We start from the raw sequence: 27,436 nt of genomic DNA on the forward strand, positions 1-27,436 counted from the left end.
AGAGAGGGCTTGATTTCATGATGTCCAGACAAGACCATTCCCTAGTACTGGCAGGTTACTTATGCCATCTGTCTGCTTGAATATTTCAAACTCAACATAGCAAACCTGACCTCCAGACTGAATCTACTCTCTGACTTCTGTTATTTTTGGCATTGTAATCTACTTCGAAGTCAACATTTCCTTCTTTTTTCCAGAAACTTTCATCCTTATTCTTCGGAGCTAATGACTACATGAAAACCACTCATATAATATGAAAGGTAATATTTATGTGGCTGTAAATGTTGATATTGTCTTAAACACACACACATACATTTACAACATTCAGGACAGTATTTGATCAAATAATTAATCATCACAGTTTGGCAAGTTAATATAAAATTAACAATTACAAGAGTCCGGCATATAGTAGGTACTCAACAATACTAGTTTAATGGTGGAAGCTACATCCAGATATTCACTATAATTGAAATTGTGTGACTTGGGCTATAACGGTTATAAGTACATTAATTATTATCCAAAGTAGAAGGAACAACAGTTGTGTATACATTAAACTTAGATAAAACATTAAGAGCACAGTGGCCATTTAGTGTGACTGAAATGCTAAGTTCAAGGTGACAGCAATTTGTATACAATGAATTTGGGTTAGTTAGTAGGATTTTGTTATAAATGCCTTGTATAAACTTTATAGTGTATAATGGTGATGTTGTGCCCAGATTGTGACCCCCAGAGAGACCACCAAAGACGAGCATGCCGGAATGCAAAAGCAAGGTTTAATTTCGGGATATCCAAAGGCAATACAAGCCTAGGCAGGGACTTCATCCAACAGATCCAATGCAGTGGAGGCTGGAGGAAGTGCCCACCTGTCTGTAAGCTCGGTTTTTAAAGGGAAAAAATCACAAGATTACATCATTTAGGGGTGCTAGTACGGGTACAATTCTGATTGGCTTGTGTCTAGGAATTCCAGAAATCACAATTCAATTTTCCTTCTAAGGAGGTAGTTGCCCATCACCATTTCTCATTGGCTGCCCCCAGATGGGGGCATCTGGTGATTACACAGTCACTATGGAAACTAGGGTTGGGACATTCTATGGTCAAGCAGTTGCCTAGGGGGCCAGGGAGAGGACATTCCATAGTCCGGCAGCCATTACCTCCTGACTATCTTGTGACTCTGTACTTTTACATTTCCTGGTTTCTGGAATCTGAACTGACTGGTTTTAGTAACTTCTGGCCTATTCCAGTAACTTATGGCCTGTAGCTAAAAGGAGCAGTCTTAGGCCTTAGTTTTGGGGTGAAAGCATTTTGGTCTTATTTTGGTTCCGCAGTGAGATATTGTCAAAAGATTATCAAAGAGGGAGTGACGAGATCAAGGACTCTAACATAGATAATGTATTAGGGACAGACCAGCAGGAAGAGTGACTGCCATAACACCTTTTCACAGTAACAGGGTCCCGTGTCTTTGGGAGAGAGAGGAAAGTGGTAAGTAGCATTATTAAAGATGGGAATCTATCCCTGACATTCAATGCAAACAAAAAATATTAGAAAAGAAGTGATTGTGCTCAACCGAAATAAGTTATTTTGAAGTAATAAACAAATGCAATTATAACAATGGTTTGGGTTCACACAGGGAGAGAGGAGGAACTAATTATTTTCACCCTCTAAGGTACCCCCTGCTGTTCTTCAGGTTTGCAAGATAAATGCTTTAACTCATTACATTTACATAAATCCCCTTGCAGCCCCTTTGTCTTTTATCAGGACACAAACAAAATTAATTGATTTTCTAAAGTATTTCTAACTTTTTTTTTTTACATTTATTCTTTTTATTAAATTCAGTTTTGCAACATGTAAAATATCTTATCAACTTATCGCCATAAGTACAGATTTGAGAATCAATTAAAGTTTGGAAATTTAATTTCCTCCTTCATGAATATAATCTACCTCTTCTCACCTTCTGCATGATATCTACTGCTTTTATTAAAGCATACAATCCTGTGCCCTGAGGTTGAGGTGCTGAGCCTTAGAATGGCCTGAAAAATACAACAGAAAGTGTATACAGAGGATTGCAAACTCCTTTTTAAAAATAAAATGCCCGACATACATTTCCTTTAATGTGAATTGTTCATCCTCTGTCAGGATGTATGGTTTGCAAGTTGACATGTAATATTACATTGCAATAAAGCGCAATCTCCACCCTTTACTATACTCATTAAATAAATCAGAATAACAAATATCTATGCACATGTCTGTGCTTACTGTGTTGAGTGTGCCCTAAAAAAAAAAGATGGGGTGTTTTGTTCTTCCTCTCTTCCATTGTCTGAAAGGTGAGAGCCTAACTGTAGGACACATTATCAAATGCAAATGGCCTTGACCCCACCCCCAGCCTTTGTCCTTCAGTATCTTTTCACTTGCTCACTAGAGTATCTTTAAAAGTGGTCCTGCTGTTAGACAATCGATTTAGGGAGCTCTTCCCTATTTCTCTTGCTCTCAGTATTTCTTAGTTGCCTATAGTTCTTGGTCTAGGGTTGAGGAGGCCCCATGAGATTATTTCCATGTTAACATGTCTATTGATGTCATTCAGAAAAGTGAGCAGATTTACAAGCTACATGATTGTGACCTGGTAAACTACTCCTCCAGTGACAAGACCTCTCAGAAAAAAAAGTACAGTATCTGACTAAAGGACTAATTATTCCACCTCTCTTTCTAGCACAGCTTAAATTGAGTCAGGTTTCCTAGGGATGGTCCCTTGGCCAAGTGAATTACCAGGTCCACCAGGAATGTTAGGTTTCCACCCAGGCCAGAGATGCTCTTCCTCCTCCTTCTCCTCTTCTTCTTTTCTTCCCTCTTTTATTGAAAATAGATAATTTTCTTCACATAATATATCCTGATTACATTTTCCCCTCCCTCTACTCCTCCTAGTTTCTCCTTACGTTGTCTTCTAACCAGTTCTACTTACTTTCTGTCTCTCATTAGAAAATAGTCAAGCTTCTAAGGGATTAAAAAAAGAAAATATATGGCAAGATAAATTAAAAACTAACATATTGGGGTTGGATAAGACAAACAAATAGAAGGAAAAGAGCCCAAGAGACATACTCATTTGCACACACAGAAATTGTTATGAATTATGCCCCCCAGCTGGCCAGGCCAGGGTATCCCATTCATGCAGGGAACCATGCTGGCATGCTGCACAGATGCAGCAATGTGCAACCCACTCCATGCCAGCATGGCAGCGGGGTGGTGGGTGGATATTCACAACCCAGACACTGCATCTGCATGGAAATGGTTTATTATAATAGAAAGATGAAGAGAAGATAGGAAAGAAAAGAGAAAGAGAGGGGGACAAGGGGTTCACACCTTGTGGGAGTGGAAGGAGAGAGAGAGAGAGAGAGAGAGAGAGAGGGAGAGAGAGAGAGAGAAAGAGAGAGAGAGAGAGAGAGAGAGAGAGAGAGAGAGAGAGAGAGAGAGAGAGAGCGCTGAAAGTTTTCCTGTGTCCCACCTGGGCCTCAGTCAGGACAAATCTCTCTCACCTACTAGTTCCACAGCTGCTCAGGACCAAGTAAACACACAGAGGCTTATATTATCTTTAAATTATGGCCATGGCAGGCTTCTTGCTAGCTAGCTCTTACATATTAAATTAACCCATTTCTATAAATCTATACTTTGCCATGTGACTCGTGGCTTACCACTACCTTTATATCTTGCTTCTCTTGGTGGTGGCTAGCAGTGTTTCCTCTGCTCTGTCTTTCTTCTTCCTCTCTCTCTAGTTAGAATGTCTTGCCTAACCCTATTCTGCCTCACCATTGGCCAGTTTTATTTATCAGCCAATCAGAGCAACATATATTCACAGCATACAGAATGACATCAGCCATCATTTCCCCTTTTCTTTCTATTCAAAAGGAAGGTTTTAACTTTAACATAGTAAGATTACATATAACAAAACAGTTATCAAGCAAGAATTATAGTTATAATATCTAGTCTTTTTGTATTTGGCAAAATTAAAGAAGATATCATATCTATCCTGTATTTGTGAGTCTAAGGTTTCATGTCTACCTTATCTCTTGTCATAACCAAGGAAAACCATAATTTTAACTATTTAGTCTTCAACTATATCAAAGACCTCAGAAAGATACAATATTACCTACTTCCAAAAATCTAGAATGACAGAGACAGCTGGATGCCTGGACAGTCATCCAAAGTTCCTCTGTAATGTTGGAACATCATATTCAACCCATATGCCTAGAGTCTCTCAGTCACTTTTTTTCTGTGTCCTGTAGAATGTCTGGCCATTTCTTCTGTGGAGCAGGAACCTAAAGGACCATCGTGCCTTGCAAAGTTCAGTGGTCACCTTTCTGTGGGTCCTGCATATCCAGTCAATACAATATTTTGTCAAGCAGTCCAGGCAAGAACAGTTTCTTGCCCAGATGGCTATTTTTGCCAAGAAGAAGATAAACTCCCTATGGAGTGTCTTCAACATCCATCTTTCTCTTTGAAGTAAATTGGTGCTGCCAGAAGTAGACATGTCTCATTGTCCAGGAAAGTCTAAGTTTTTAAAACATATTCTGTAGGTCTTTGAAGTGTTTGAAGATCATCTAATTGAAGTATATCTATGTATACCTAGAAAACTTAACATGACTATAAGTTTGACTATCATAGAAGACCAATCTGTATTTCTTAACTATCTATTACAATTTAAATGAGCTGTACAAACATAATACCTTAGACAAGGGTAGAAATATATATATATATATAGTATAACAAAATCAACTCTAAATTTGTATCAATAAACTAAAATTATAGCAATGTAAAACATTTTTAAACAAGTTGCTTTTTAAAAGTAGGTTCAACAATCAACCCTTTTATCCTATCATTTCTATATCCCATATTTCTATATCATAATCTCCTTTCTTCTTTTAGAAAGAGATTGACTATGACCAATAACAATTTGTAACCAACAACCTAAACAATGTCAAAACATCCATAATCCATTTTGGGGGAATGTGGACGTAGATTTCTGGGCTATTTCCTGTTGATAAAGGGCACTGTGTTCTTATGGGGAATCCTGAGAAAATTCAGAATTATGGTCAAGTCCTGACTGGAGTAGTCTCTGTCACTGTATTCTCTGAGCCAGTTGCCTTGAAGCTGTTCTGGATATTGGATCATCTGGGCCATGATGTTATCAGAGACCTTTCAGGGGATCTTGGCTAGACAAACCACATTAGCCTGGAAGTAATCCACAGGTTCTCATCTTCTGTGGAAACAAAAGCAGAACCTCTATTCCAAAGCAACATATCCTTAGACATAAATTTTGAAATTGAGATACCTTTAAGATATACATATTGATTTAACCCAGCAGTTTTTACAATCAAATGTCTCTCTGAAGTTCAAAATCCTAAAGACAACATAATCCAGACTCTCTGTGTGATATCCATCTTTACGTGGCTTATTTTTTATATTTTTACTTTCTCTTTAAAGACATTGTTTTTTTAAAACTTTCCATTTCTTTATATAACTGTCTATATTCCTTTTCCTCTCTCTTTCAAGCCTATGTACACTTTTACACATACTGTAAACTGTTTAGGGTTTATCCCATCTGAATCTGTCTTAGTGTGAATCTGTTGCTTTAAACTGCAGCATGACTAGGCCTGTAATGGCAGCTTTGGCTGCTGGCTCCGTCCACCTCAGCTTTCCAACATGGAGGAACTAATTTTACTGCCAGCTCTGGGAGAACTATGCTCATCTCTGAGTCTGTCATGCAGTGGGTCTGTGCTTCCATCCAGCAGTGAGTAGCTCAAAAACATTTTTGTTTTCTGTACTGGAAAAAGCTAAATCTGCCATGCAGTGTACTGTGCAGCTTGGAGATGCCACTGTGGACCATGGTGGGATTCACCATGCTGCGCTCAAGCTCACACTCCTTGAACCTGCCAAACTATAGCTAAAGTCCGCACACCACTGCGTCTCTGTATCATAGCCTTCTTGAGAGACACAACTAGGAAGCTGCTCTTGGCTCCATTTTAGAACCCCTTTTTAAAAACTTTCTCAAGTTTTGGTGGAAATTCTTGTTCCATGTCTGGGCACCATTTGTAGCTGAAAGTTTTCCTGTGTCCCGCCTGGCCCACAGCTGCTCAGATCCAAGTAAACACACAGAGGCTCATATTATTTTTAAATTATGGCCATGGCAGGCTTCACTAGCTAGCTCTTACATCTTAAATTGACCCATTTCTTTAAACTTATGCTTTGTCACGTTGTGGGAGCCAGTTCTCAGGTTCCTCGTGGCTTTACCCAGCAGGTCCACATAGAGGATGATTAGGACCATGGGCCTGAGTGCAGGTGTCTGAGATGGTCTGCACTTGGCTGTGCTGGGGGAGGAGGTCTTTTGCTCCACCCCTTGGCGTCTCTATAAAAACCCTGGGGCAGAGACATTCGGAGGCCGTTGGAATAGGTTTCAGGCCCTGTCAAGGCTATCCTTTATTTTCTGTTTATCTCTGCAAGATTCTGTGCAATAAATCCTTGTATCTAATATTTCCTGCTGCTCACACTCAAGAAAACTCTGGGGAACTGTGGGGGTGGTGGGTAAACGCCCCACATCACGTGACTCATGGCTCACCAGGTACCTTTACATCTTGTTTCTCCTGGTGGCAGCTGGAAGTGTCTCCTCTGCTCTGTCTTTCTCCTTCCTCTCTCTCTAGTTAGAATGTCCCCTCAGCCCTATTCTGCCTCAACATTGGCCAAACAGCTTTATTTATCAACCTATCAGAGCAACACACATTCACAGCATATAGAATGGTATCACCCATCAAAGGGGTGGAGTTTTTCCTTCAGAGGAGGCTTCTACATCAGGGCAGCCCCATAGGGTGGGTCAGAATATTAACAGGAATCCCTTAAAAAACACGAAACTGAAAGCCATAATACCTATGCAGAGGACCTGGTGTAGATCCATGCAGTCCTGTGCATGCTGCCTCAGTCTCTGTGAGTTCATATGAGTTTAGGTCATGATGATTTAGGGGGCCTTGTTTTCTTGGTGTCCTTCATTCCCTCTGGCTCTTACATGCTTTCTGACTCTTCTATAGTGTTCTCTGAGCCTCGAGGGGAGGGATTGAGGGAGACATTCCATTTAGGGCTGAGTGTTCCAAGGTCTCCCACTCCCTACTTAATGTCTGGCTATAGGGCTTTTTTTGTCCCCATCTGCTGCAGCAGGAAGCTCAATGATTCTAGTTTTCTTGACCATGAGTTTTTTCTATTGTAACACCAACCCAAACTTTACTTTTAACTGAGGTTTTCTCAGCTAACATATGTAACTTCAGGTAGTCTTTCATGACCCAAAGATTCAATACTCTACAAAGGTATAATTTCATTTATTAGTGTTTTTAGGGACAGGAAAGAGTCGTACGAAGCCAAGCCTGATACAACCGTGCCCATTCAGACCACTGACACTTAATGCTACTCTTTTTTTTTTTTTTTTTTGGTTTTTTCGAGACAGGGTTTCTCTGTGTAGCTTTGCGCCTTTCCTGGAACTCACTTGGTAGCCCAGGCTAGCCTCGAACTCACAGAGATCCACCTGCCTCTGCCTCCCAAGTGCTGGGATTAAAGGCGTGCGCCACCACCGCCCGGCTATAATGCTACTCTTTTAATAACAGATTTTTATGAAAGTAGAAGCAATGTGTCACTTGCCTTAACCTTAATGTCAGCATTGCTGCTGACATCATAAATGTTGTATTAAAAAACATTTCCTTTAACAACTGAAATAAGGCAGTCTGTATAAAATATGAGAAGGCCTCATTTCTCTTTTGTGTCCCCTCAGTGTCTAACTCTGGCAAGGATGAGCAACTGAGAGAGTGCCAGTGATGCAAATGTGTTTTATACAGAACTAAATGTCCATGATTTGATAAGCCACTTCCTTGTCATAATATAGTTTCTGTGGCAAATATATCATGCTTCAAAGCAATCTCATTTATTCTGTAGAGCTTCAGAAAATAGCAGCGTGAAGACAGTCACTTTCTCAACACCCATACGGGAAGGCGGAACCTGGTTTGTTGTTGAACAAATATGTCTCGAAGATAGCAACCAAGTTGCAACATATTCAAGAAAAAACCTGGAGAGACGTCTCAAAAGGCGAAGGACAGAACCGTTATAGCTAAGTGTAATTAAAGAAAGACAAACCAAGCAAGGTAAGGAAGGAACGGGTATGGGCGAGTTACAAGAGAACAGGGAAAGAAGACAGATGTTTGTAAATGGGACGCAGCAAAGTCCCGGGTAAGAGCATTTGTGCTCATGTTGACTAAGAGCATTTTCTGTTTCTTTTGTTCTTATCAAACAAGGAGTGACACTTTTAAGGACACTGTGAGACACAGGAAAAAGAGGACACTGAAGTACTTTGCAGGTCTCAAGGCTGAGCTGTTTTATTGAGAGAGCGTTGATCCAGCTCTGAGAGCTGTTGGCAAGAATGACATGCACATCGCTGAGGGAGACATTCAGACCTTTTAAGTTTCCACCCAATTCAAACAACAACCAGGACACAACCAACATAACAAAAGATGTGCGGATTACCTAATAGAATATTCTACTGCATTCGTCAGAAGCCTTTCTCTCTTTAGAAGCCAGTCCTCCACAAGCAGTTAGAAGTCTCCTAGAGCTGATGAAATGTGGGGCGTTTACCCACCAACCCCACAGTTCCTCAGAGTTTTCTTGAGTGTGAGCAGCAGGAAATATTAGATAGAAGGATTTATTGCGGAGAATTTTGTGGAGATAAACAGATAGAAAATAAAGGATAGCCTCGAGAGGGCCTGGAACCTATTCCAACAGGCTCCAATTGTCTCTGGCCCAGGGTTTTTATAGAGACGCCAAGGGGTCTCTATAAAACGTATGTGAGCATCTTTGTTGCTATCCAGAACACAGCTATCTAGGTCATGAGCTGTTGTCTGATGGTCAGCCACCTATAGGCTGGACAAGAATCCCCAAACCGGCCAAACAGAAAAGCAATCCAGACTGGTAGATCTCCACTTTACGGGTAAACCCATACTTACTGTTTCAGGACCTTTACAGAGAGAATCCAAGAAACTGTGACCAGAGCTGTTGAGCTGTGAGCAAGGCATGATGCCATGGACAGACATGACCACCAAGGCAGAGAGAAGGACAGAGGTGTGATGGAAAGAGCTGTGATATAAAGCAGTATTTCTCAACCTATGGGTCACAGCCCCCTTGGGGTGTCTAATGACCCTTTCTCAGGGGTCACCCAAGACCATTGGAGAACACAGATATTTACATTATGATTCAAACAGTAGCAAACTTACAGTAGCAAACTTACTGGCAACACAAAGAGGGGATATTTTAGGACCTTTCTGACACTCTAACAAAGTACCAGCAACTGGGAGTTTATAAACAAATGAGACATACATTTTTGTTGGGAGTCATACCAACTGAAGCCTTTCTCAGAGGCCCCTATGAAAGGCTAAAGGGAATGTGAGTTATGTGTTTTGCAGGAGCAGACTTGGCAAGGTCCAGGCTGGGGCTGGGGCTGGAGCCTGGGCTGGTTAAACTTTTGGTTCCTGGAATCATGGCTTTCTCCCCTGGAGGGCTATGGTTATCAGTCTTAAGGCAGCTGTGTCTGAAGTACCCCATGTTCTCTTTGCCAACATTGTCTAATTTAGCTCTCTGCTGACCTTGACCCTGCCTCCCCCTACAATATATACATACATACATACATACAAACATACATACACACACACACACACACACACACACACACACACACACACACACACACACATATATATATATATATATATATATATATATATAAAATGAAGTACTTAATAACCTTGCTTGACATAATTCATTAGCTTGTCCATGACTCCCCGGTCTCAGCCATGTGTCTTCTTGATTTCTCATCCCTGGACCTCTCCTCTACACCTCACCATTCAGGATCCATATTCCTGTGGGTATAGGTCACATTTCACAGTTCTGGAGGGAAAGAAGTCCACGATTATGTTGCCAGCATTGCTCTTTGCTTCCAGGATAACACCTGTTGCTGCCACTCCCACAGGGGATATCAGAATCTATGTCCTCCCATCCCCAAAGGGGATGGACAGGGGACAGAAGGACAGGGGTGCCTTTACTAACCATTATATAGATTTGCTAAAGTCATTCAAGAAGGCTTGTGACTTATCATTCCTAATCACCGTATTACTTTATAATATTGATTGGGGATTAAGCTATAATGCAAATTTTGATGGTTATGTCAATATCAAAATTAAAATTGGTAGTATTTGAACCCATACAGACTGGTTCTAAAGGTAATGCTCTTAATATATTAGTCCTCTGCTATCCTAAGCTAAACCATAGGAAAGTTCTCTAATATCTTATCCTGAAAGTGTCCAATCAGCTAACTCATAATAGCTTGTATCGATTCCATGACTTTGATCATTTATAACCCTAGTCTCTACCACATACCTTCTCTGTAGAACAAGGCCCGTCCTCTCCTACACAGACCCCTCCCTCTCTGTGGCTGATGCTGTCCTCTCCATCTCTTCCTCTTTCTCATTTCCAGCTCTATCTGTATATCATTTCTTTTTCTGTCTCTTACCTTTCTCCATCCTGAAATTGGAACTACTTACTGGAAGAGTTGAGGGCTCTCACATCAAACTGTATACAAAGAGCCTCCCAACTGCGCTGGTCTCATACATCTGAATTCCCTGCAGAATCCAGGGTGGATGAACAATGTGATTCCTCCAGCCTGTATTCTAAGTGCTTATTTAGTCTCCCAGCTGAAGAACAAGGCAAAAGAAATTTAGTTCCGAGCTCAGTGAGCATGGTTTGACTCTCAGATAATTTATTTATTTATTTTTATGACAGATTCCATTTTCTGCTGCTGGCATGATTACACGGGAACACATTTGTTCACTGAGAGTACATTTGTGCCATTTGCATGGGCTAACTCAGTGGTAGCATTTAATTTTTGCAATATCATTCACTTATCAGACTAAAACCAGTACATGTTCAGAATGACTAAGTGTACTGAAATGTTATTATAAGACTCAGCCTTGAGAGGCAGGAGGAGTGCCAATCCTTAGCTCGAGATTGCCTCATTATCGTTGAAGCATGGCTCTCGCTGAGACGATTCATTTTCTGGGGGAAATTTGGGTTTGGAGAGGTGAGAATATGTGCTCTACCAGAAACGATGTATTTCAGCGTTGGTTACTGCTGTGGTAGAAAACTGAAATTCTTGCATAGGAAAGCTGGCTAGGAATATGCTAAGAGTGAGTAGGGAGTTGGATTAGGAAATCTCCTCCAAAGGGGGGGGGGGCTGTCACCTTGGAGGCATAATTAGTTGTTGGAACGGTACAATCTAGGCTGAGATCAGAGTCTTCTTGGATATGTATATGACTAGGTTAAAGTAAAGGTAAGACATATTCAAAATACTTATCAATACTGTTCCCCCTTATTTGTAAACAAAATTTGCGAGATGATTTCTATCAGTTTGGGGGATAAATTTCTTCTCAACCAGCCCTAAAAATAGCAAACTTTGGCTAATGTAATTTTAAAAATTAAAGATGATCAATCAGTCACCATCAATTCCAGAAGCCCTCACCAGTCTCTTTTTATGATAGTCAGCATCATTAATTGAACATCTATTATGTCTAAGTCACTATCTTATAAATAGAATGCTAAGAACAAAAATTGACCAAAAAAGACAAAATACCTAGTTTTCTCCAATGTTCTTACTATCCCCATTTTCTAATCATCTTGTTAGGGTGAAGAGGCAAACATGCTTAGGTTCTTTTTGAAAATGCCCACTAAGATTCCCTAACCACACTCTACCATCACGCTATATACACACACAGCACAAATGATGCTTGGACTTGCTTGTAGGGGGAGAAGCAGAGGCTGCCTGGCTTTCTATCTGCTTCTGATGATTGCAAAGGCCACTCAGAGCTCCTGGACTGGATCTGAACATACACACATTGAGGGGACGACTTCTCACCCTTGTGACATGCAACATGCCATGTCCTTCACACAAGGTATTCCAAAGGTGTGCTTTCTTAAAGAACATGCATGTCAGCTCATTGTTTCAGAGTTTTACAGCATGTGCTGGCTTCGAAGGTGGGCTTGCTGACTGCACAATAACATGGTAGGTAGCTTCGCATGGAGACCAGGAAAGACATGGCAGAGAGAACCCTTTTTATTGTATTTTCGATAACAAAGCCATCCCCAATAACCCACAAGTCCATTAATCTAAGAATAGATGAAGCCATTGGTTAGGGCAAAGCCATGTTGAAGCGAAGATCTCTAAAGAGTCTGACTTCCAAATACTATCAGCAAGTGAATTGGAGGATTAAACTCCAAAGACATGGACATTTGGAAACATGCCAAACCCTAGAACTCGGTAACAGTCTTTCCGAGAGGACTTTTAGAGATGCAAAATGTTTGGGCTATGAGGGCCTCGGCTTTTACCACTCATCTTCAGTTGCCCAGCCCATTGTCCATTATTTTGGAGGCCAGGCTAGACTGAAAGTTCTTCATTGGTATTTTCTGTGGTGAAATATCTTTTCCTTGCAGCCCCAAAGGGTTTACCCTTTGTTAGCAACAATTAGTTTTTAAACTGTGTATTAACTTGATATAAGTATAAACTACATATCAACAAACCAAACAAACATCTCATTTTGAGAGTCACAGATAATTACTAAAATCTATTTTGAAATGTTGTTACTTTCGGATGTTCCTTTCAAATGCTGTTACTTAAATGCAATGCTGTTACTTTCAGATTTTCCCAATTTGTGTTTTATACAGATTAAATGAGGCATACGTTTAACTAACCACTTATCCTTTGCACAGCAATATTTGTTTTGGGATTCTATCAACTTTGCCGTAGGTTTAGATACCATATTCTAAATGAATTATTTCATAGAAAAATGTCTAAAAATTACTTCCAATACTTACTTCATATTACTAAAGCATCATAACACACTTCAAATTATAAGCAATATTTTTTCCTATGATCTATGGTTTTCCCCCTAAATTAATACTGGTGGTATAAAACTGCTTTCAGTCTTTATTTTCAAGTTTCCCTTTTTAGCTGTGCCTTACAGATGTTGAGATCTGCAACTTGACCTTTCTTTGAAATTAATGGTCACATAGTGACTGTAGGTCTGATTCTAGCCATATCAATATTTGCTTGGCTGGAGAAATGTTTTCATCTGTTTGCACATGATCTATTTTCTAGTTCTCTGGAGGTCTTACATATTCTTTGCAATTCATTCTATGAGAAGGAAATTTCCAGAGCAGACTGCAAATCCACAGTGTCCTCTAAGAGTGAGGCGGGAGGCCACTGTCACAGTGAGGACACCAGCTGGCCACACAGAACTTTCTGCCATTATTTTCCATGCTAATGACACATAGACAGAGTCTTTCCAAGTTGACAATTAAAATAAAATTAATGCTCATTCCAATTTTGACGGTAAAATTAACTCATTTTACTTAAGTCTTAAGGCTGTTATATACTGGTGGTATTAATACTTTCATATTTCTGAGCAAATTACTCAGCATGAAAGACATCTTTTACTCAAGCTAGTTAATAAAATTCTCAGTTGATGCCAAGGAAAACAAATAGCTCGAGGGCACATCCGAATAAAGGGCTAATTGCTGTGTTGCATTCAAAGAGGCACTACATAAAGAGTGTTCTCGATAGACGGTCCTGTAGCTTCTACAGATAAACTACATTTCTAGTTTCAGATGTTAAAAAATAGAGATAAGGCATGGAAACATCACAACAAAACTTGAAAGTCTAATTATATTTATACAACTAATTTACACTAATAAGAAAGCATACCTAGTCTGGATGTTTGTTTGATACTGAAATCAACCACTGAACATCAATGAATGTATAAAGGCAAAAATGTTCATATACAGGGGAGATTCATTTCATTTTAGACGTATCTCTATGATTCTCACTAGGAGGGAGTAGGGTTCTCAGGTACAAGGTTGACTGAGAAATAATGAACATTGGCACAAAAGGTAAATAAGTCAGAGGGAAGCTTCATACCAGGAGGGAAAGTATTGCCTTAGTCTGTTTCTTCCATCATATTTTGTCGACAAGCATAGTTTAAGTGTGTTTGTAGATTTTTCTTGCAAAGTCTGATATCCCCAATCTCTCAAAACCTTCCTCATTTGTATTTGTAAATGCTAAAGTGATGTTTATATGCAGTGAAATTCTGATCTTGCTTTGGGAGCCATCCTTGTCCGTATAATATCTTTGGGGATCTGTGCTGTTCATTGTTCTTAAAAAAATCTGACCCAAATATAATAATAATAATACTGTTACTACACAAATATAGGAGTAAAGTCATATGGACTGCCTTTTGTGTCTCCATAAATACATGAGCTGATCCTAGGCTCTCACTTTGAACAAGTCAGGAGGGGAGATTTTAGTAGGTGATCACTCATGAGTGTAAAGTCATCCTCAACACTGTTAGTGTCTTCATAAAAGAGAAACTAGATAACTCCTTCACCTCCCAGTCATGTAAAGATGAAGAGAGAAGTTGTTGTCTCTGAGGGAGAAGGAACCCACCAGACACAGAAGCTGCCAGCTCATTAATCTTGGACTAGCCACCATCAAGAAGCAAGAGAAATGCATTGTTGTTATATACAAAACACATAGTTCATGGTAATTTTTTTATAGTTGCCCCAAATGAAGTTAGAGAGCAAGAAATCATTGTTCTGTGACTGTTATAAAAAACAATTTACAACAGATAGAAATGGCAAAATAGAGATGATAGATGATAGATAGACAAACAATAGGTTAGATATGTGATAGATGAGATAAATAGGTTGATACACAATTTTAAGCTATTCAAAGAAAGTATAGTCACATTTATTAACTTCATGCTTAAAGTCATGGCTTTATATTACATGGTGGAAAAATATTAGAAAAGACATATTTGGATGGTTGTTACCTAATTTTCAACTTAACAGATCTAGAATTACCTAGAAAATGGGTCTCTGGGAGTGCCTATGGAGGATTATCTTGATCCTGTTAATTGATGTGGGAAGACCTGGCCATTTTGGGTGCTATCATCCCCTGGCTGGTATCCTGAACTGTAAAAATGAGAAAGGGAACTGAGTGGCAGCATGAATTCTTGCCTCTCTGTTCCTGACCAGCTGCTTCCAATTCTTACCACATTGACTTCATCATCATGATGCACTCTTCCCTTGAGCTGGGAGCCATTTTTTCCTTATGTGCTCTGGTAACCCAGCAATAGGAAACAGAAGAAGGCAAGACATTATCCAAATTTGTGGACAGAAAAGTGTTGCTTCTGCATAGTAGCCAAACTGTAGAGTGAAAATATAAGTATCATAGGTCTCATTGGTTCTTCAGATAGAGACAATACCCTATGAAGAGGACCCTGGGCTATGCATTAAAGGTCTCTGAATTAAACACATTGGATACATTTCAGATGAAAGCCCCTAGTGTCTGAACTTGTGATGAGGAGTGGCTAGCACTCTGTTGTACTGTTCAGTATCCACCACCAAGCACAAAAAGCTTCTTAGTGCTTGAGAGCAGTACAATTCAGGAATTCAACATTTAGTTTTCTTTTTTTTTATGGTAATTATTAAAGTTTAAATTCAAAACAGATAATGACTTTCAGTATGTTTGAACAATTTATTTCAATCTTTTTTTCTTGGTGTTTTATTTTTTATATCTAAATACAGGCAAAATGATTCTGATGGAAGTTTGACATCTAAATTGTAAGCATATAGTACACGAATTTTGAGGATTTTTAAAAAATTACACAAATAGGGGCTGGAGAGATGGCTCAGCGGTTAAGAGCACTAGCTGTTTTTCCAAAGGTCCTGAGTTCAATTCCCAGCAACCATATGGTGGCTCACAACCATCTGTAATGAGATCTGATGCCCTCTTCTGGCCTGGCCAGGCATATATGCAGACAGAACACTGTATACATAATAAATAAATAAAATATATCTTAAAAAAAAAAAAAAAAAAAAAAAAAAAAAAAATTACACAAATAATAAAGGATAAAAACAGGTCAAAGATGTCATTTAAACTATTTAGTTTTATTACTCTTTGAAATACTATTTTTTGATATATTAGTATGTACTTCTATTAATGTGGTCATGAGAAATATCAAAATCGCCTACACAGCCCTTGCATTTCTCCTGAGAGTAGTGTTCTAGTCTGCGTTACATGAAGCCTCACAGGTGAACAGAGCAGATGAATTTCCTTTTGCTGTGAACCCACTGATACTCGATTTTCCTCTGAGTTCTACACAGCAGTCAAACTAGAAAGTGTCGTTATAATGACAGGAAGCTGACTGGTTCTGCATAGTTCTTGTTTTAAGCCTCCTAAGTGCAATCACAGCCAGGTTTCTGTTTAGCAATGCTCCATCACTAAGTCTCTAATCCCATCAGGAAGAGGCTAAAGAGACTACCCAGTCCGAGGACCTACAGGAAATAAATCTTTATAAATAATGTGTGACTATCCAATATCCCCCAATGGACAGTAGGATGTCTACAGATCTACTCATTTCCTATCCAATATCACCTGTGTGTGCTTATTAGCAAATGTAGTGGCTTTGTTACAAAGTGCAAAACACTTACCAGCGAGGCCACTTGTCCGGAAACTGGATAGCACACCTTAAAAGCATTGTAAATTCTTAGTAAATGACCATTTCACTACACTCTCTAAATAGAGTTTGGTCGGGCTCTACACCTCGCTTTATGCCACATGTCCTTATGATTAACATAGGTTGAATAACAAAGCCACTACATTTTCTAGTAAGCACACACAGGTGATATTGGATAGGAAATGAGTAGATCTATAGACAGCCTACTGTCTATTAAAGGATAATGGATAGACACACAAAAAGAATGACCCCATAACATTGGCTGCAGTTTATTATCTATTACCACTTCAGGGTAAGAAATCTCATCCCGAGAACCATCACACAGAATGGCGAGAACAGAGATATTCTGGTTCATTTCATTTCAATAATTCCTCAGTTACATACTCCTTGACAAATGTTCCATTAAATGAATGCAAATATATTAGCAAAATTGAAAAAGTAGGGAGAAAACCGCAAAGGCACCATAAAGATCAGTGCTGCCCTCTCTCAGTTCTATTCCTGTCTTCTCTACTTAGTCAAGATCTTTCTTGTGGGAAGTCATCCCAAAGAGCAATTCAGTCTTCATTCCTCTTCTCTTCCCTGAGGATTTTCATTTTGGTATTTCCAGTTGCCATCTCCTTCCTTCTAGATTCTAACATTTCATTTCCAATGGCTTGCTGTATCTTCTTTGTTTTTTGTTTTTTTTTTTAAAAAAAGACCTCATATAGTTAAATTACCCTATACGTGAATAAGGCAACAAAAGAGTTAAAAAGCAGAACAAACAGAAAACTTAAAAAAGGAGGAATCCAGATCATTCCATCTAAATGGGGAAAGCATCCTGAATATAAGGCAGTAGACTGTCTTCACTAGGGAGCAAGCCCTTAGGTTATCTGCTTCTTCTAGTCACCAGTCAGCATTCTAATTAATTAGCAGTCCTTCTAATTAGCAGTCTGGCTTCTGAGGAAGCATCCCTCTCAAAGGTGGGCACTCTTCTATTTAACGCAATTGTTTAGAGGGTGGCAAGTTCAACTGATGTCTCCATACCCCCAAAATACTTTTATTCAGTGCATAATTATTAGAATGAAATACATTCTAGGCCCTGCGAGTGCAGTATCCTAAGTGGTTCTCTCTCTTTCTCTTCCTCCACCCCACACATTCACACACCAGTTCTAGAAAAGTAGGTGATTCAGATCTTTGACCTAGTCTGGGAGATGAGGAAAGTTCATCTAAAACATTTCAAGTTTGACATGGCATTTGAGAATGTATAAAGAGTAAAACAAAAATATTTCCTGGAAAAAAAAAGTGTTCTAACCTGGACATGGTGGCACAACTCTATAATCCCAGAGACTTGGTTGAGGCAGGAGGATAGACCATGTGTATATCATTCCAATTGACACAGACAAAAATGTCAAGCATGGTATGATTTGTGATTTCCTTTTTGAATAAATTAGAATACATTAAGGGATTTTCATTAATGACTTAATGAGGTTTAAGATTAATATTTATCCTACAGAATCAGTCACTCATTCTTCTACTTGACTGCCAATGGTCCAAAAATCTTTAATTATAATCTTTTTGGTTTTGGTTTACCTACATTTTCTAAAAGTATGTATTAGGAAAGAATCTTTCAGCTTCTTCTAAAATTTTCAGCATTTCTTCTAAAAATTTCAGATTATGGTAGAACACTGGCACACGCTCACACAGCTATACTTTCTAGAAAGTTATTGTCCTTGGTTCAATAATTGTGTTTAGATTCTACGTTGGACTACTGTTATTTGGAACAGAGCCAAAATAGTGAGCATGATGAAGAAGGAAGTTGAGGGATGGGCAATGTCAAAAAAAATGAGGAACAGTAGCTATTTTGGTCAATACAAGAGATGAGGGAGAAGGTCCCATTTTGTAAATGTCTTCAGACTTCTACAGTAGTGCTCTACATAGAAGTATACCTGTCAAATAAGCTACACATGGGCATGATACTTTGTTTTCAATACACCAGCAGCCAAATTAAAAGATCCAGGTGAATTCTAGCACTATAGTTAATATACTGACAAGAATACCATTTCTAGCATGCAGTCATCACTAAAATTACCCAGAAAATGGATACTTCATGTGCAAGGAAGATCTTAAGGATGATTTATCCACATAACTTTTGCTGGGGGTGGGGGGTGAATTGGGTTGCATCACATTGCATCTGATTCCAGAAGAAGCCTGACATATGGTAGGCATATAATAAGTGTTCATCGAATAATAATAATAGCTAACACTTGGGTAGAATTTGAGATGAGCCAGCTACTTTTCTCAGAGTTTTCTGCATTTAAAAATACCTGGTTTTCAAAAGAGTCTGATGAGTAAATATGTAATAATATAATTTTATAGATGAGCAATTGAACGAGATCAATTTTTTAAAATATTCATTTAGTGTTTATGTGTATGTGACTGTGTGAGATGTGTAGTGGGTGTGAGCACCTACATAGGCCATAGATCATCAGATCCCTAAGAGCTGGAATTATGGGTAGTTGTGAGCCTACTGTTCTGGGTGCTGGGAACAACTGTGATCCATACTAAGTAATCACTGAGCCCTGTCTTCAGACCCCAACAAGATAGACTGTTAGTAGCAGTCTTTATATTGCACTGAGTATACTTACAGATTGAAGCCCAAGAATATTTTTATTATTGATGTTTTTAACTTATGGTAATGCTAATACAGCAATAAATAACTATTGAATGGAAAGCACTGTTTAGAGCACTTTAAGGCCTATTCCTCAGTACTCCTAACAAGTTTTATGAATGAAAACTATCACTAACTTCATTTTATACATGGTAAAACTAAGTTTAAGATATATTCTTAAAAATGTATTGGAATGGGGGTGTAGTTCATTAGTATATCCTGTGCTCACAGTACACAATTTCCTGTGTTCTGTTTCTAGCACCCAAAACCGAGAAACTATTCTAAAAATAACTTTTACACATATTGCTTTTAGGAATATTGAAAATAGGGCAATGACTATTTCACATTGCTTTTTGGGTCAATAGGAGGGCTAGACACTGCTGTAGTGGGTAGCCATTCCAGCTTTGATCTGGAAGTTCCAACCCCCATTGAGGCCAAGAGAGGACCCTGAAGACCCGAGATCCGGATGCGCCAGCTCTCTTGGTTCCTGGACCCAGGACGCTGGAGGTAGATAGAGAAGAGTTCTCTAGAGAACACTGCCTGACTGTGCTATACTTTTCCCAGACCCTGTTACCTATCCCTTCACTTGTAAGTTTCCCCACAAAATAAACCTCCCTTTTAACAACGTGGAGTGGCCTTAATAATTTCACCAATACACAGTTTCACATACTAAATAACCCTTGATTTTCAAAGTGACCTCTGAGAGGTGGGTACTTTTCTCATCATTTTATAGTGAGAAAGTAGAGAAAGCAGAGGCTTGCAGAGTTTCGGGAGACACACCAGAAGGGTGATGTTGGGGTTCCGACTTGTGTAGTCTGATGTTTCATTTGAAGGTCATACTCAGGTTTTGTTGTCTTCCTCTCAGGAAACAACAACATTAAATCCAGTGCCTCCCACTTGTTAGGTAAGTGCTCTACTACTGAGATATGCTGCCACCCCTAGGCACTGGATTAATTCATAAATAATCCGAATAAGAAGAACTATAGAAGTTCCTGTAGCTCTCAACTGACTTTAGAAATAAAGACACCAATTATAATTCAATATGGATAAGTAATGTAAATACTTTATCCGTTAGAATTAAAAACCAGAACACCAAATATACATCCTGCTACTAGGATTCAAGAAATGTCCAAACTATTTTGAAATAAATTACAATTTTAAAGGAAGTTTGTATTTTATGAACTCCTTCTGCCACTCAGTCTTTGTCTCTTCCTCCCTCCCACTCTTTTTACACACACACACACACACACACACACACACACACACAAAGCACACAAAGCACACGCGCACACACACACATACAATTACTTTTGCTTTAAAATCATCATTAGGACTAAAAGCTCAAAAGAGAATTTGATGGAATAAAAACAATGAAACACATAATGAGTTGATTTAACTCAGTGAATATTGACATTTTATTTTTTATATTGATTTGTATTTGTCATCCAGGCATGTTTGAATACCACTCAGAATTTTAAAAAATATTCACTGAATAAATAACTTTCATTTTAGGAGCTACATATATACTGCATGTGGTTCATTTATTTACTTCGATGCTTCAGAGCCCTTTCTATGGTGCTTATAAAATATAAATTCGCACAGATCCCTAATGATGACATATTAATAGTGAAGCAGCATTTTAAAGCTTGTCATGTCCCTACACGTAATAATTCAAGATTTCCCCATACATAGACACCACACCTTGTTGTCAATAAATAATTCCACTTTAATGGCAAAGTAATAATTTAGACAGATACAGGGTGCACATTTGCAAAAAAATATATGCAAGCTGGTTTACAAGCTAAAGGGACAATAAACCAATAGAAAATACATCATCCAGTTAGGTCCATTGACACCAAGTACTTATTGTAGGGGCTTTACAAAGACTACAAAATTTCTCAGGTGATTTTTTTTCACTGCTTCTGCCTATTTACATGATATGTTACATCCAAAAATGTACAAAATATAAAATGTATACAGACAAATGTTTCACAAGCTAGTTTACGTTGTAAACTAGGCGTACCTACTGGGATGTATTGCAGGAAGTTCTGTTGATGCTCATGTGTGTGAACTGTGTTTCTCGAAATGGCAGGGGAAGATTAGCAATTTTCCTTAGATGACTTATCATACAAGGGCAACTAGTCACTCATCCAGCTACATGTATCAATGTTGCACGACAGATTTGATCCACGGTTGAGGCTCCAAAGTCAGGGTGACAATTCTGTGTGCATAAACTCAGTCTGATTTCCCTCAGGGCAATAGCACCGTATAAGGACCTATATATACACTTAGTGACACTCTGAAATCTGCACAGATATCTTGGTGTTGTTAATTTTGTTCTAGAGAAACCAACCCATAGATGGTCACAGAGGGTAGCACCAATAACATGTCCCAAAAGGCGTACAGAGCTACATCTACACCATGGCATAGACCTTAGGTTTCATCAACTTTGAATCTGTCCTCTGTGGGTAATAGAACTCTGCCAGTGACTGATGAGCATTCACGCACTGTCTTTATAGCCTGCCACAAGAGATGTATTTTTAGACAGTTATTCATCCAAAAATGTACTGGCCTTGTGTACAGTTCGGAAGCATGCTCACTCTACCATGGATAGCTCCTGCATTGTCACAACGACTTGTAAGCACAGGACAAACACACCAGATAATAACAGCTTCGAGGGGTTGCATTCTGTATTTGTTCGCAACATACAGGAAATCTCAGCAAGTGGAACACACCTCTTAACACCAACAGGATAAAATACAGTTTTGTTTGTGTCCGTTTTGATTTTGTGCAAGTTTGAAAAAAAAATCATTATTTACAATACCTACCCAGTAGACTGTGCAAATCTAACCTTCTTGTACAGTACACATACTTCCTCTTCCACAGTGACTGACTGCATCAGTATTCTTTAATGCTGAATGTCTCATGTTCAATAATAGCAATCAAAAACAACATGCGTCCAAACTAACATTTTTTTTTCTTTGAAAGATAAAGACGAGGGAAGGAAAGCCAAATAGTTGTGCTCATGCTGAATCCAGGGCTTGTAGTTCACCTGGACCCGAATTAGAAATCTCCTACCTTCTGAAATGCTTCCAGTTAGAACTGGGTGGAATGAAGCCACATGTCTCTGCTTTTAAGTGACGGTCACAGAGGGGTTCTATGGTTCTCAGATTATTTGCAGGATAGGCAAAGAAATCTCTTTATTCATAAGATAAAAATACTGTTCTTTCCCCTATCCATTTCTTCAAGAAAGCGAAAATAAAAAAAAATGATATCTAGAAATGAGGCTGCTGTGTTAACTGGTGTGTTGCTTGGTTGTAAATGAAGAGACAGTGGAAATAACCAATGGTTTAGGATGGAAACCAACTGTTAAACTGTTGGAGAAATCTGTTTTAAGGCAGTGAGACAGCACCATAGAAAATGTTCCTTCTTTCACTGAAAAGGCGCAAACAAATTAAAGCCCTAAAAAAGCCTTTTGTCAGTGTTGACTAATAATTAGTATAAAACTCTGGTTCAGGGAGTGGGCAGGTGGTTTGAAAAGACCACTGTGGGTAAAAACAACCTTATAAAACCCATGACTCATACACTAAGAGGAGAGCAGCTAGCTTGGGAAGAGCGCAGCGGTTAGAAGGAAGCTGGCCCTTCGCATTCGCCGCCGCCGCCACCACAGTAGTGTTTTTTTTTCTGGTGGTTGCCCAATCCCCTTTGTGCTTCTGGAGAGGACTGGCCCCTTCCATTCATTCTGCCATGGAGTGAACACACACCACAAACACTACCGGAGCCCTGTCACCAGCACCATGCGGCACAAAGGCAGTGGCGTGGATCAGAAGAATGGACCCTGCCTGAGGAGGGCAGCCCCTCAGAGGAAACAAAAGAAAGGCACAAAAAAAGAAAGGAAAAGGAAAAAAAAAATAAGTCCTGCATTGTAAACTTTGAAAGAGGAAGAAACTAAAGTCCAGCCTGCTATCCCGTGTGCAATCAATCTACTCAGATGCCCTGTCCTTAGGGTCCTTTCCAGTTGTGCTATGGAGCCCTTGCTCATTTCATGGTTATAAAAATGCCTAGGAATAGAATAAACTAAGTTCCCATTTCAATTTAGCATCCTGGCCATTGCAACCTAATTCTGCTGCCTCCTTGGAGGCCACACGACTCTAGACTCTGGGTCAGGGCCCTGACAGGGGACTTTTCATACTGGCAGTGGTTTAGTGACAATACCTGTCTTTTAAAACACCTTTTAAAAGCATTGTCCTTCGCCTAACTCTTTTCACCCTTCAGAGGGTGGATTCAAGAGATGAATCCAGAATGTCTTCATGGTGGTGGATGCTATCGCTGTCACAGCTTTGTGTGCCCGAGTAGTTGGCTGCTTCCTGGAGTTTCATTAGCATATTCATCTGAAGAAAGAGAAAGAGACATCCTTGTGAGCAACTATGCACTGAGTCAGCCAGCCCCAGAATGAGCAGGGCCCTGAGCCATCTCAGAGAACTGACTTTTCCCATCTCATCCAAATGAAATGCAGACAACAGTTATGGGTTTTCGCTCACCGACCTGGCTCCTGAATTGTTTCTCTCAAATATGACTACAGCTCTAAACCAGAAGAACAAAAAAAAAAAAAAAAAAAAAAAAAAAAAAAAAAAATAGGGCCGCAAGATGATTCTTTTATTTAGGGCTGTGAATGAATACTGTTTCAGCAGGGAAACTGAACAGGAAGCTATCACAGCTGGACATCTGGGTTGGTTGCAGGAGAGCAAGCCAAGCTTCCCAGCTTTTTGGCTGGGAGAAGCAGAGAGCATTGAATGGCAAGTGAAAGTCATGAATGCTCACACACACACACACACACACACACACACACACACACACGCACACGCACACGCACACGCACGCACGCGCGCACACACAGGCACACACACATGCATGCACACAGACACACACGCACACACAGGCTTGCAAACACTATCCCTTGAGAGAGAAGCAGGGGACAGAGTGGAATGAAGCCAGCTGCTGCGCACAGCACACCATCTGTTGATCAGGAGCTGACCTCGAGAGGGGGTAACTGGAGGAAGCGGACCATGAGCATTTGAAGAAGGAGAAGGAAAGAATCACTGTCAAGTATTTGCTGTCACTGAGGCGCTGCCTGAAATATGATTGATATATCACTGAGAACAAAAGCCACCTTCTGGAACAATAGCAGCCCTCTCAAGCTTCTCAACTTCATAGGAGAATGGTAGTGTTTGTTCCAGTAGAGAAAGGACTTGTGCATGAGAGGACCTGGGGAGAAAGACAGCTTGCCAATGTATTATGAAATAAAAGGCTTGGATTTCAATAGATCTGCAGTTCCACTATTAGAGATGGGAGCTAGGAAAAAAAAAAAAGAATGTTTAAAAGCAGACTGGGAAAATCGATGGCTCAACAATTTCCAAAGGCACAGGGTAATTGGCGCCTGTCTTCGTGAGGGTCAGGGACTTGTTTTCTTATTGAGGGTTTCTTACAGTACAATAAACTTTATATTGCGTAGTGCCAAATACTAACTACAGTACTTTCTGCAACAATCAAAGTTGTCCTTTATCTTTCAACTCAGAGAAATAGAGCAGGGATATCTAAAACAAGATTTCTTGGTCTCCAGTCAGGCTATGAATATTTGTATGCCAATATGGCTGTGGTTATAGAGTACTTTGAAATCTTGTTGATAATTTCCAGGGTGTTTTTCAATAGCATTTCAGCCTTAACTACCATAATGTACATAAGAAAATAAGATCAAAGTAGTTCCTGATAATGCCTGAAACCTAAGCATTTGACGAAAGCTGGTTTATAAAAGAGAATTGTGCCTGAGCACCCTCCTGACTTAAAAGGAGAAAATGCAATATCCTTTGACCCCAGTGGGCACAAGGCACACATGTGCTACACACACACACACACACACACACACACACACGAGGCAAAATACTCATATACATAAAATAAAATACATAAAAGGAAATGGTGCTATATAGTAGGTTCAGTTAGCATCAGCTCCCAATCTCAGATCTGTAATAAACACATACAGTGGGATTCACTCTGCTTATGGCAGTGTTTTTATACATTAATATCAAAGGACATTATATATTATAAAAAGAAAATAAGTTTACATATGACTCAGTTACCATTGTGATCAACCCAGATTCTCTGCACATCATTTTTCCCTAGTGTCCCCTGCATCCTTCCTATACTCACAGCCAAGATAATGCCTATTATTTGAACATGTTCTTCCATTTATCTCACTCAGGAGCTGAAGCTCTGCCCTTCATCCCAGCTCCATGCTCTGTCCTCCACTCTGTTACTAGAATGATCTTCAGCAACTACAAATCTAAACAGATAAACACTAGTGAAAAATACCCACTGACGCTCCACTGTCTATGTGATAAAGTTTTAACTACCCATAAAAATAAAATGGCTCAATGAAATCTAACAGCTGGAAAAGTCTATAGTTTTAACTCTTTTGACCAACTGGTATTTGGCCTCTAACTCTTAATTTTCACTGTGCTGTTTGGCAGTGTTTTGTATGATACTTCCTTGATTTGAGAGGCTCTGCATTCAACCACATGAAAAACTCCAATGCTTGTATCAACTCTCAGCTCAACCATCCCATCTGTGAAGTCCCCTAACAGACTCATAATTTTGCCCTCCAACTCTCCTGCATCTTATGTCGTTTATGCACACATCTTGCATCACTCCTGGACTATGTCCTTTTAAGACCGTAAATGATGACACCTACCATGATCACCAGATCTTCGCATTCAGCACACATGTGCCAACATTTTAAACATTTTGGTGATGCGTGTTTCTTTCATTTTTAAAATAATGTGCAGTGTACCAGAACATTCATTTATCCTTGTTCGGATTCAGAACCAGGCTCCTGACAATAATAATTTCCCTACTAGGATTTCTAATTTAGATTAGATTGCAATACACTTTTGCTTTCCATTGGTGATTATACAAATATACAGAAACAAAGACAGACAGCCTATCCATGTTCACAACAGAATATATCTGACCCAAGGTTTAGCTTTAGATGGTACATTCTGTCACTGAGCATGCGATTCCTTCTTGAGGTTTTCACTAGTAGAATACTGTAAGAGCACAAAGTAGATACACTAAAAAGTGGTCTTTATTCCCAGTCACAATATGTACTTAATACTCTCATAATAGTCACACATTGGAGTTCTATACACTTACTTAAACTACTATAGTGCTTCTAAAACTAAAATTATATGCACTAGCACATTGAGGAAAGTAGAAAGACTACCTCCTTTTTCACTGCCACAGAGATGGCTCAGCGGTTTAGGGCGCTGACGACTCTTCCAGAGGACCCAGGTTCAGTTCCCAGCATCCACATGGCAGCTATTGAACTATCTGTAACTTTAGTTCCAGGAGATCTGGAACCCTCTCACAGACATAAAAACATCAGTGTACACACAAATAAATAAATCTTATAAACAAAAGAGTGTATCCTTCCCCCCCTGAAAGCAACAGAAGACTAATTGTGCGTTTAATGTGGTTAGTTGATATACAGTAAATAGGTTTTGTTCTGTGTACATTTAATTATATTTTATGGGTAAACTTCAGTTTTCTCTTAAATACCCAGGGGATTGTCATGACAACTAAAATATTGATTACCTAAATATCAACACAATTTAATGTATAATCAGAAAAAAATTATAGTTATACAGTTTGAACCAGTTTCAGGGATATAAATGTATATTTGACAAATAAGTTGAATTTTGTTTTTGTTTATTTGTTCATTTGTTTTTTTAGAATTTCAACCAGGGACATTGCGCTGAAGGTAACATTTTGAATGATGACCCCTATCAGGCTGATTTCATCGATAACCCACAGTCTTGGATACTGACAGCTAAATGCTAATGACCACACCCTGACATCAAGGTAACTCAAGCATAATCGGACGCGCTCACCAAGGGGTCCCCTTCTGTGTCCGTCTGGGGAACGCGCTTTGACGCTGTGGCTTCCTTCGCAGACGTACAGCCCTCGTACCCAACATCTTCCGGCCGCACCTGGAGCAGGGCCGGACCCTCCTGAGGCAGGGATACAGGATTCCACGGGTACGTCTCAAGGACCCACTTGGACGGATCTGCCCACGGTGCCCGTTTCCCGTACATCTGAAAGTTTA

General features: G+C 39.4%; 1 protein-coding gene and 1 long non-coding RNA gene across 10 annotated transcripts in view; one reads left to right on the top strand and one right to left on the bottom strand.

The window, feature by feature from the left end:
• Positions 1 to 1,107: 1,107 nt before the first annotated feature.
• On the top strand, positions 1,108 to 27,224 carry LOC121823790 (uncharacterized). Its single transcript, XR_006065386.2, has 3 exons — positions 1,108 to 1,476; positions 7,954 to 8,159; positions 27,064 to 27,224. It is a non-coding gene; the product is annotated as an uncharacterized LOC121823790 (long non-coding RNA).
• Nav3 (neuron navigator 3) overlaps positions 20,665 to 27,436 on the bottom strand; it is a 521,591-nt gene continuing 514,819 nt past the window's right edge. For all 9 annotated transcript variants that reach the window (XM_042263540.2, XM_076553883.1, XM_076553884.1 and 6 more), the window contains 2 exons: positions 27,222 to 27,425; positions 20,665 to 23,666 (listed from right to left, as the gene is read on the bottom strand). In XM_042263540.2, coding sequence (XP_042119474.2) covers positions 23,547 to 23,666; positions 27,222 to 27,425 — 324 coding nt within the window. In that variant the 3' untranslated portion in view covers positions 20,665 to 23,546. The remainder of the gene's footprint in view (positions 23,667 to 27,221; positions 27,426 to 27,436) is intronic.

The sequence above is a fragment of the Peromyscus maniculatus genome, chromosome 18 (genome assembly GCF_049852395.1).
Source record: "Peromyscus maniculatus bairdii isolate BWxNUB_F1_BW_parent chromosome 18, HU_Pman_BW_mat_3.1, whole genome shotgun sequence".
Lineage (NCBI taxonomy): Eukaryota > Metazoa > Chordata > Mammalia > Rodentia > Cricetidae > Peromyscus > Peromyscus maniculatus.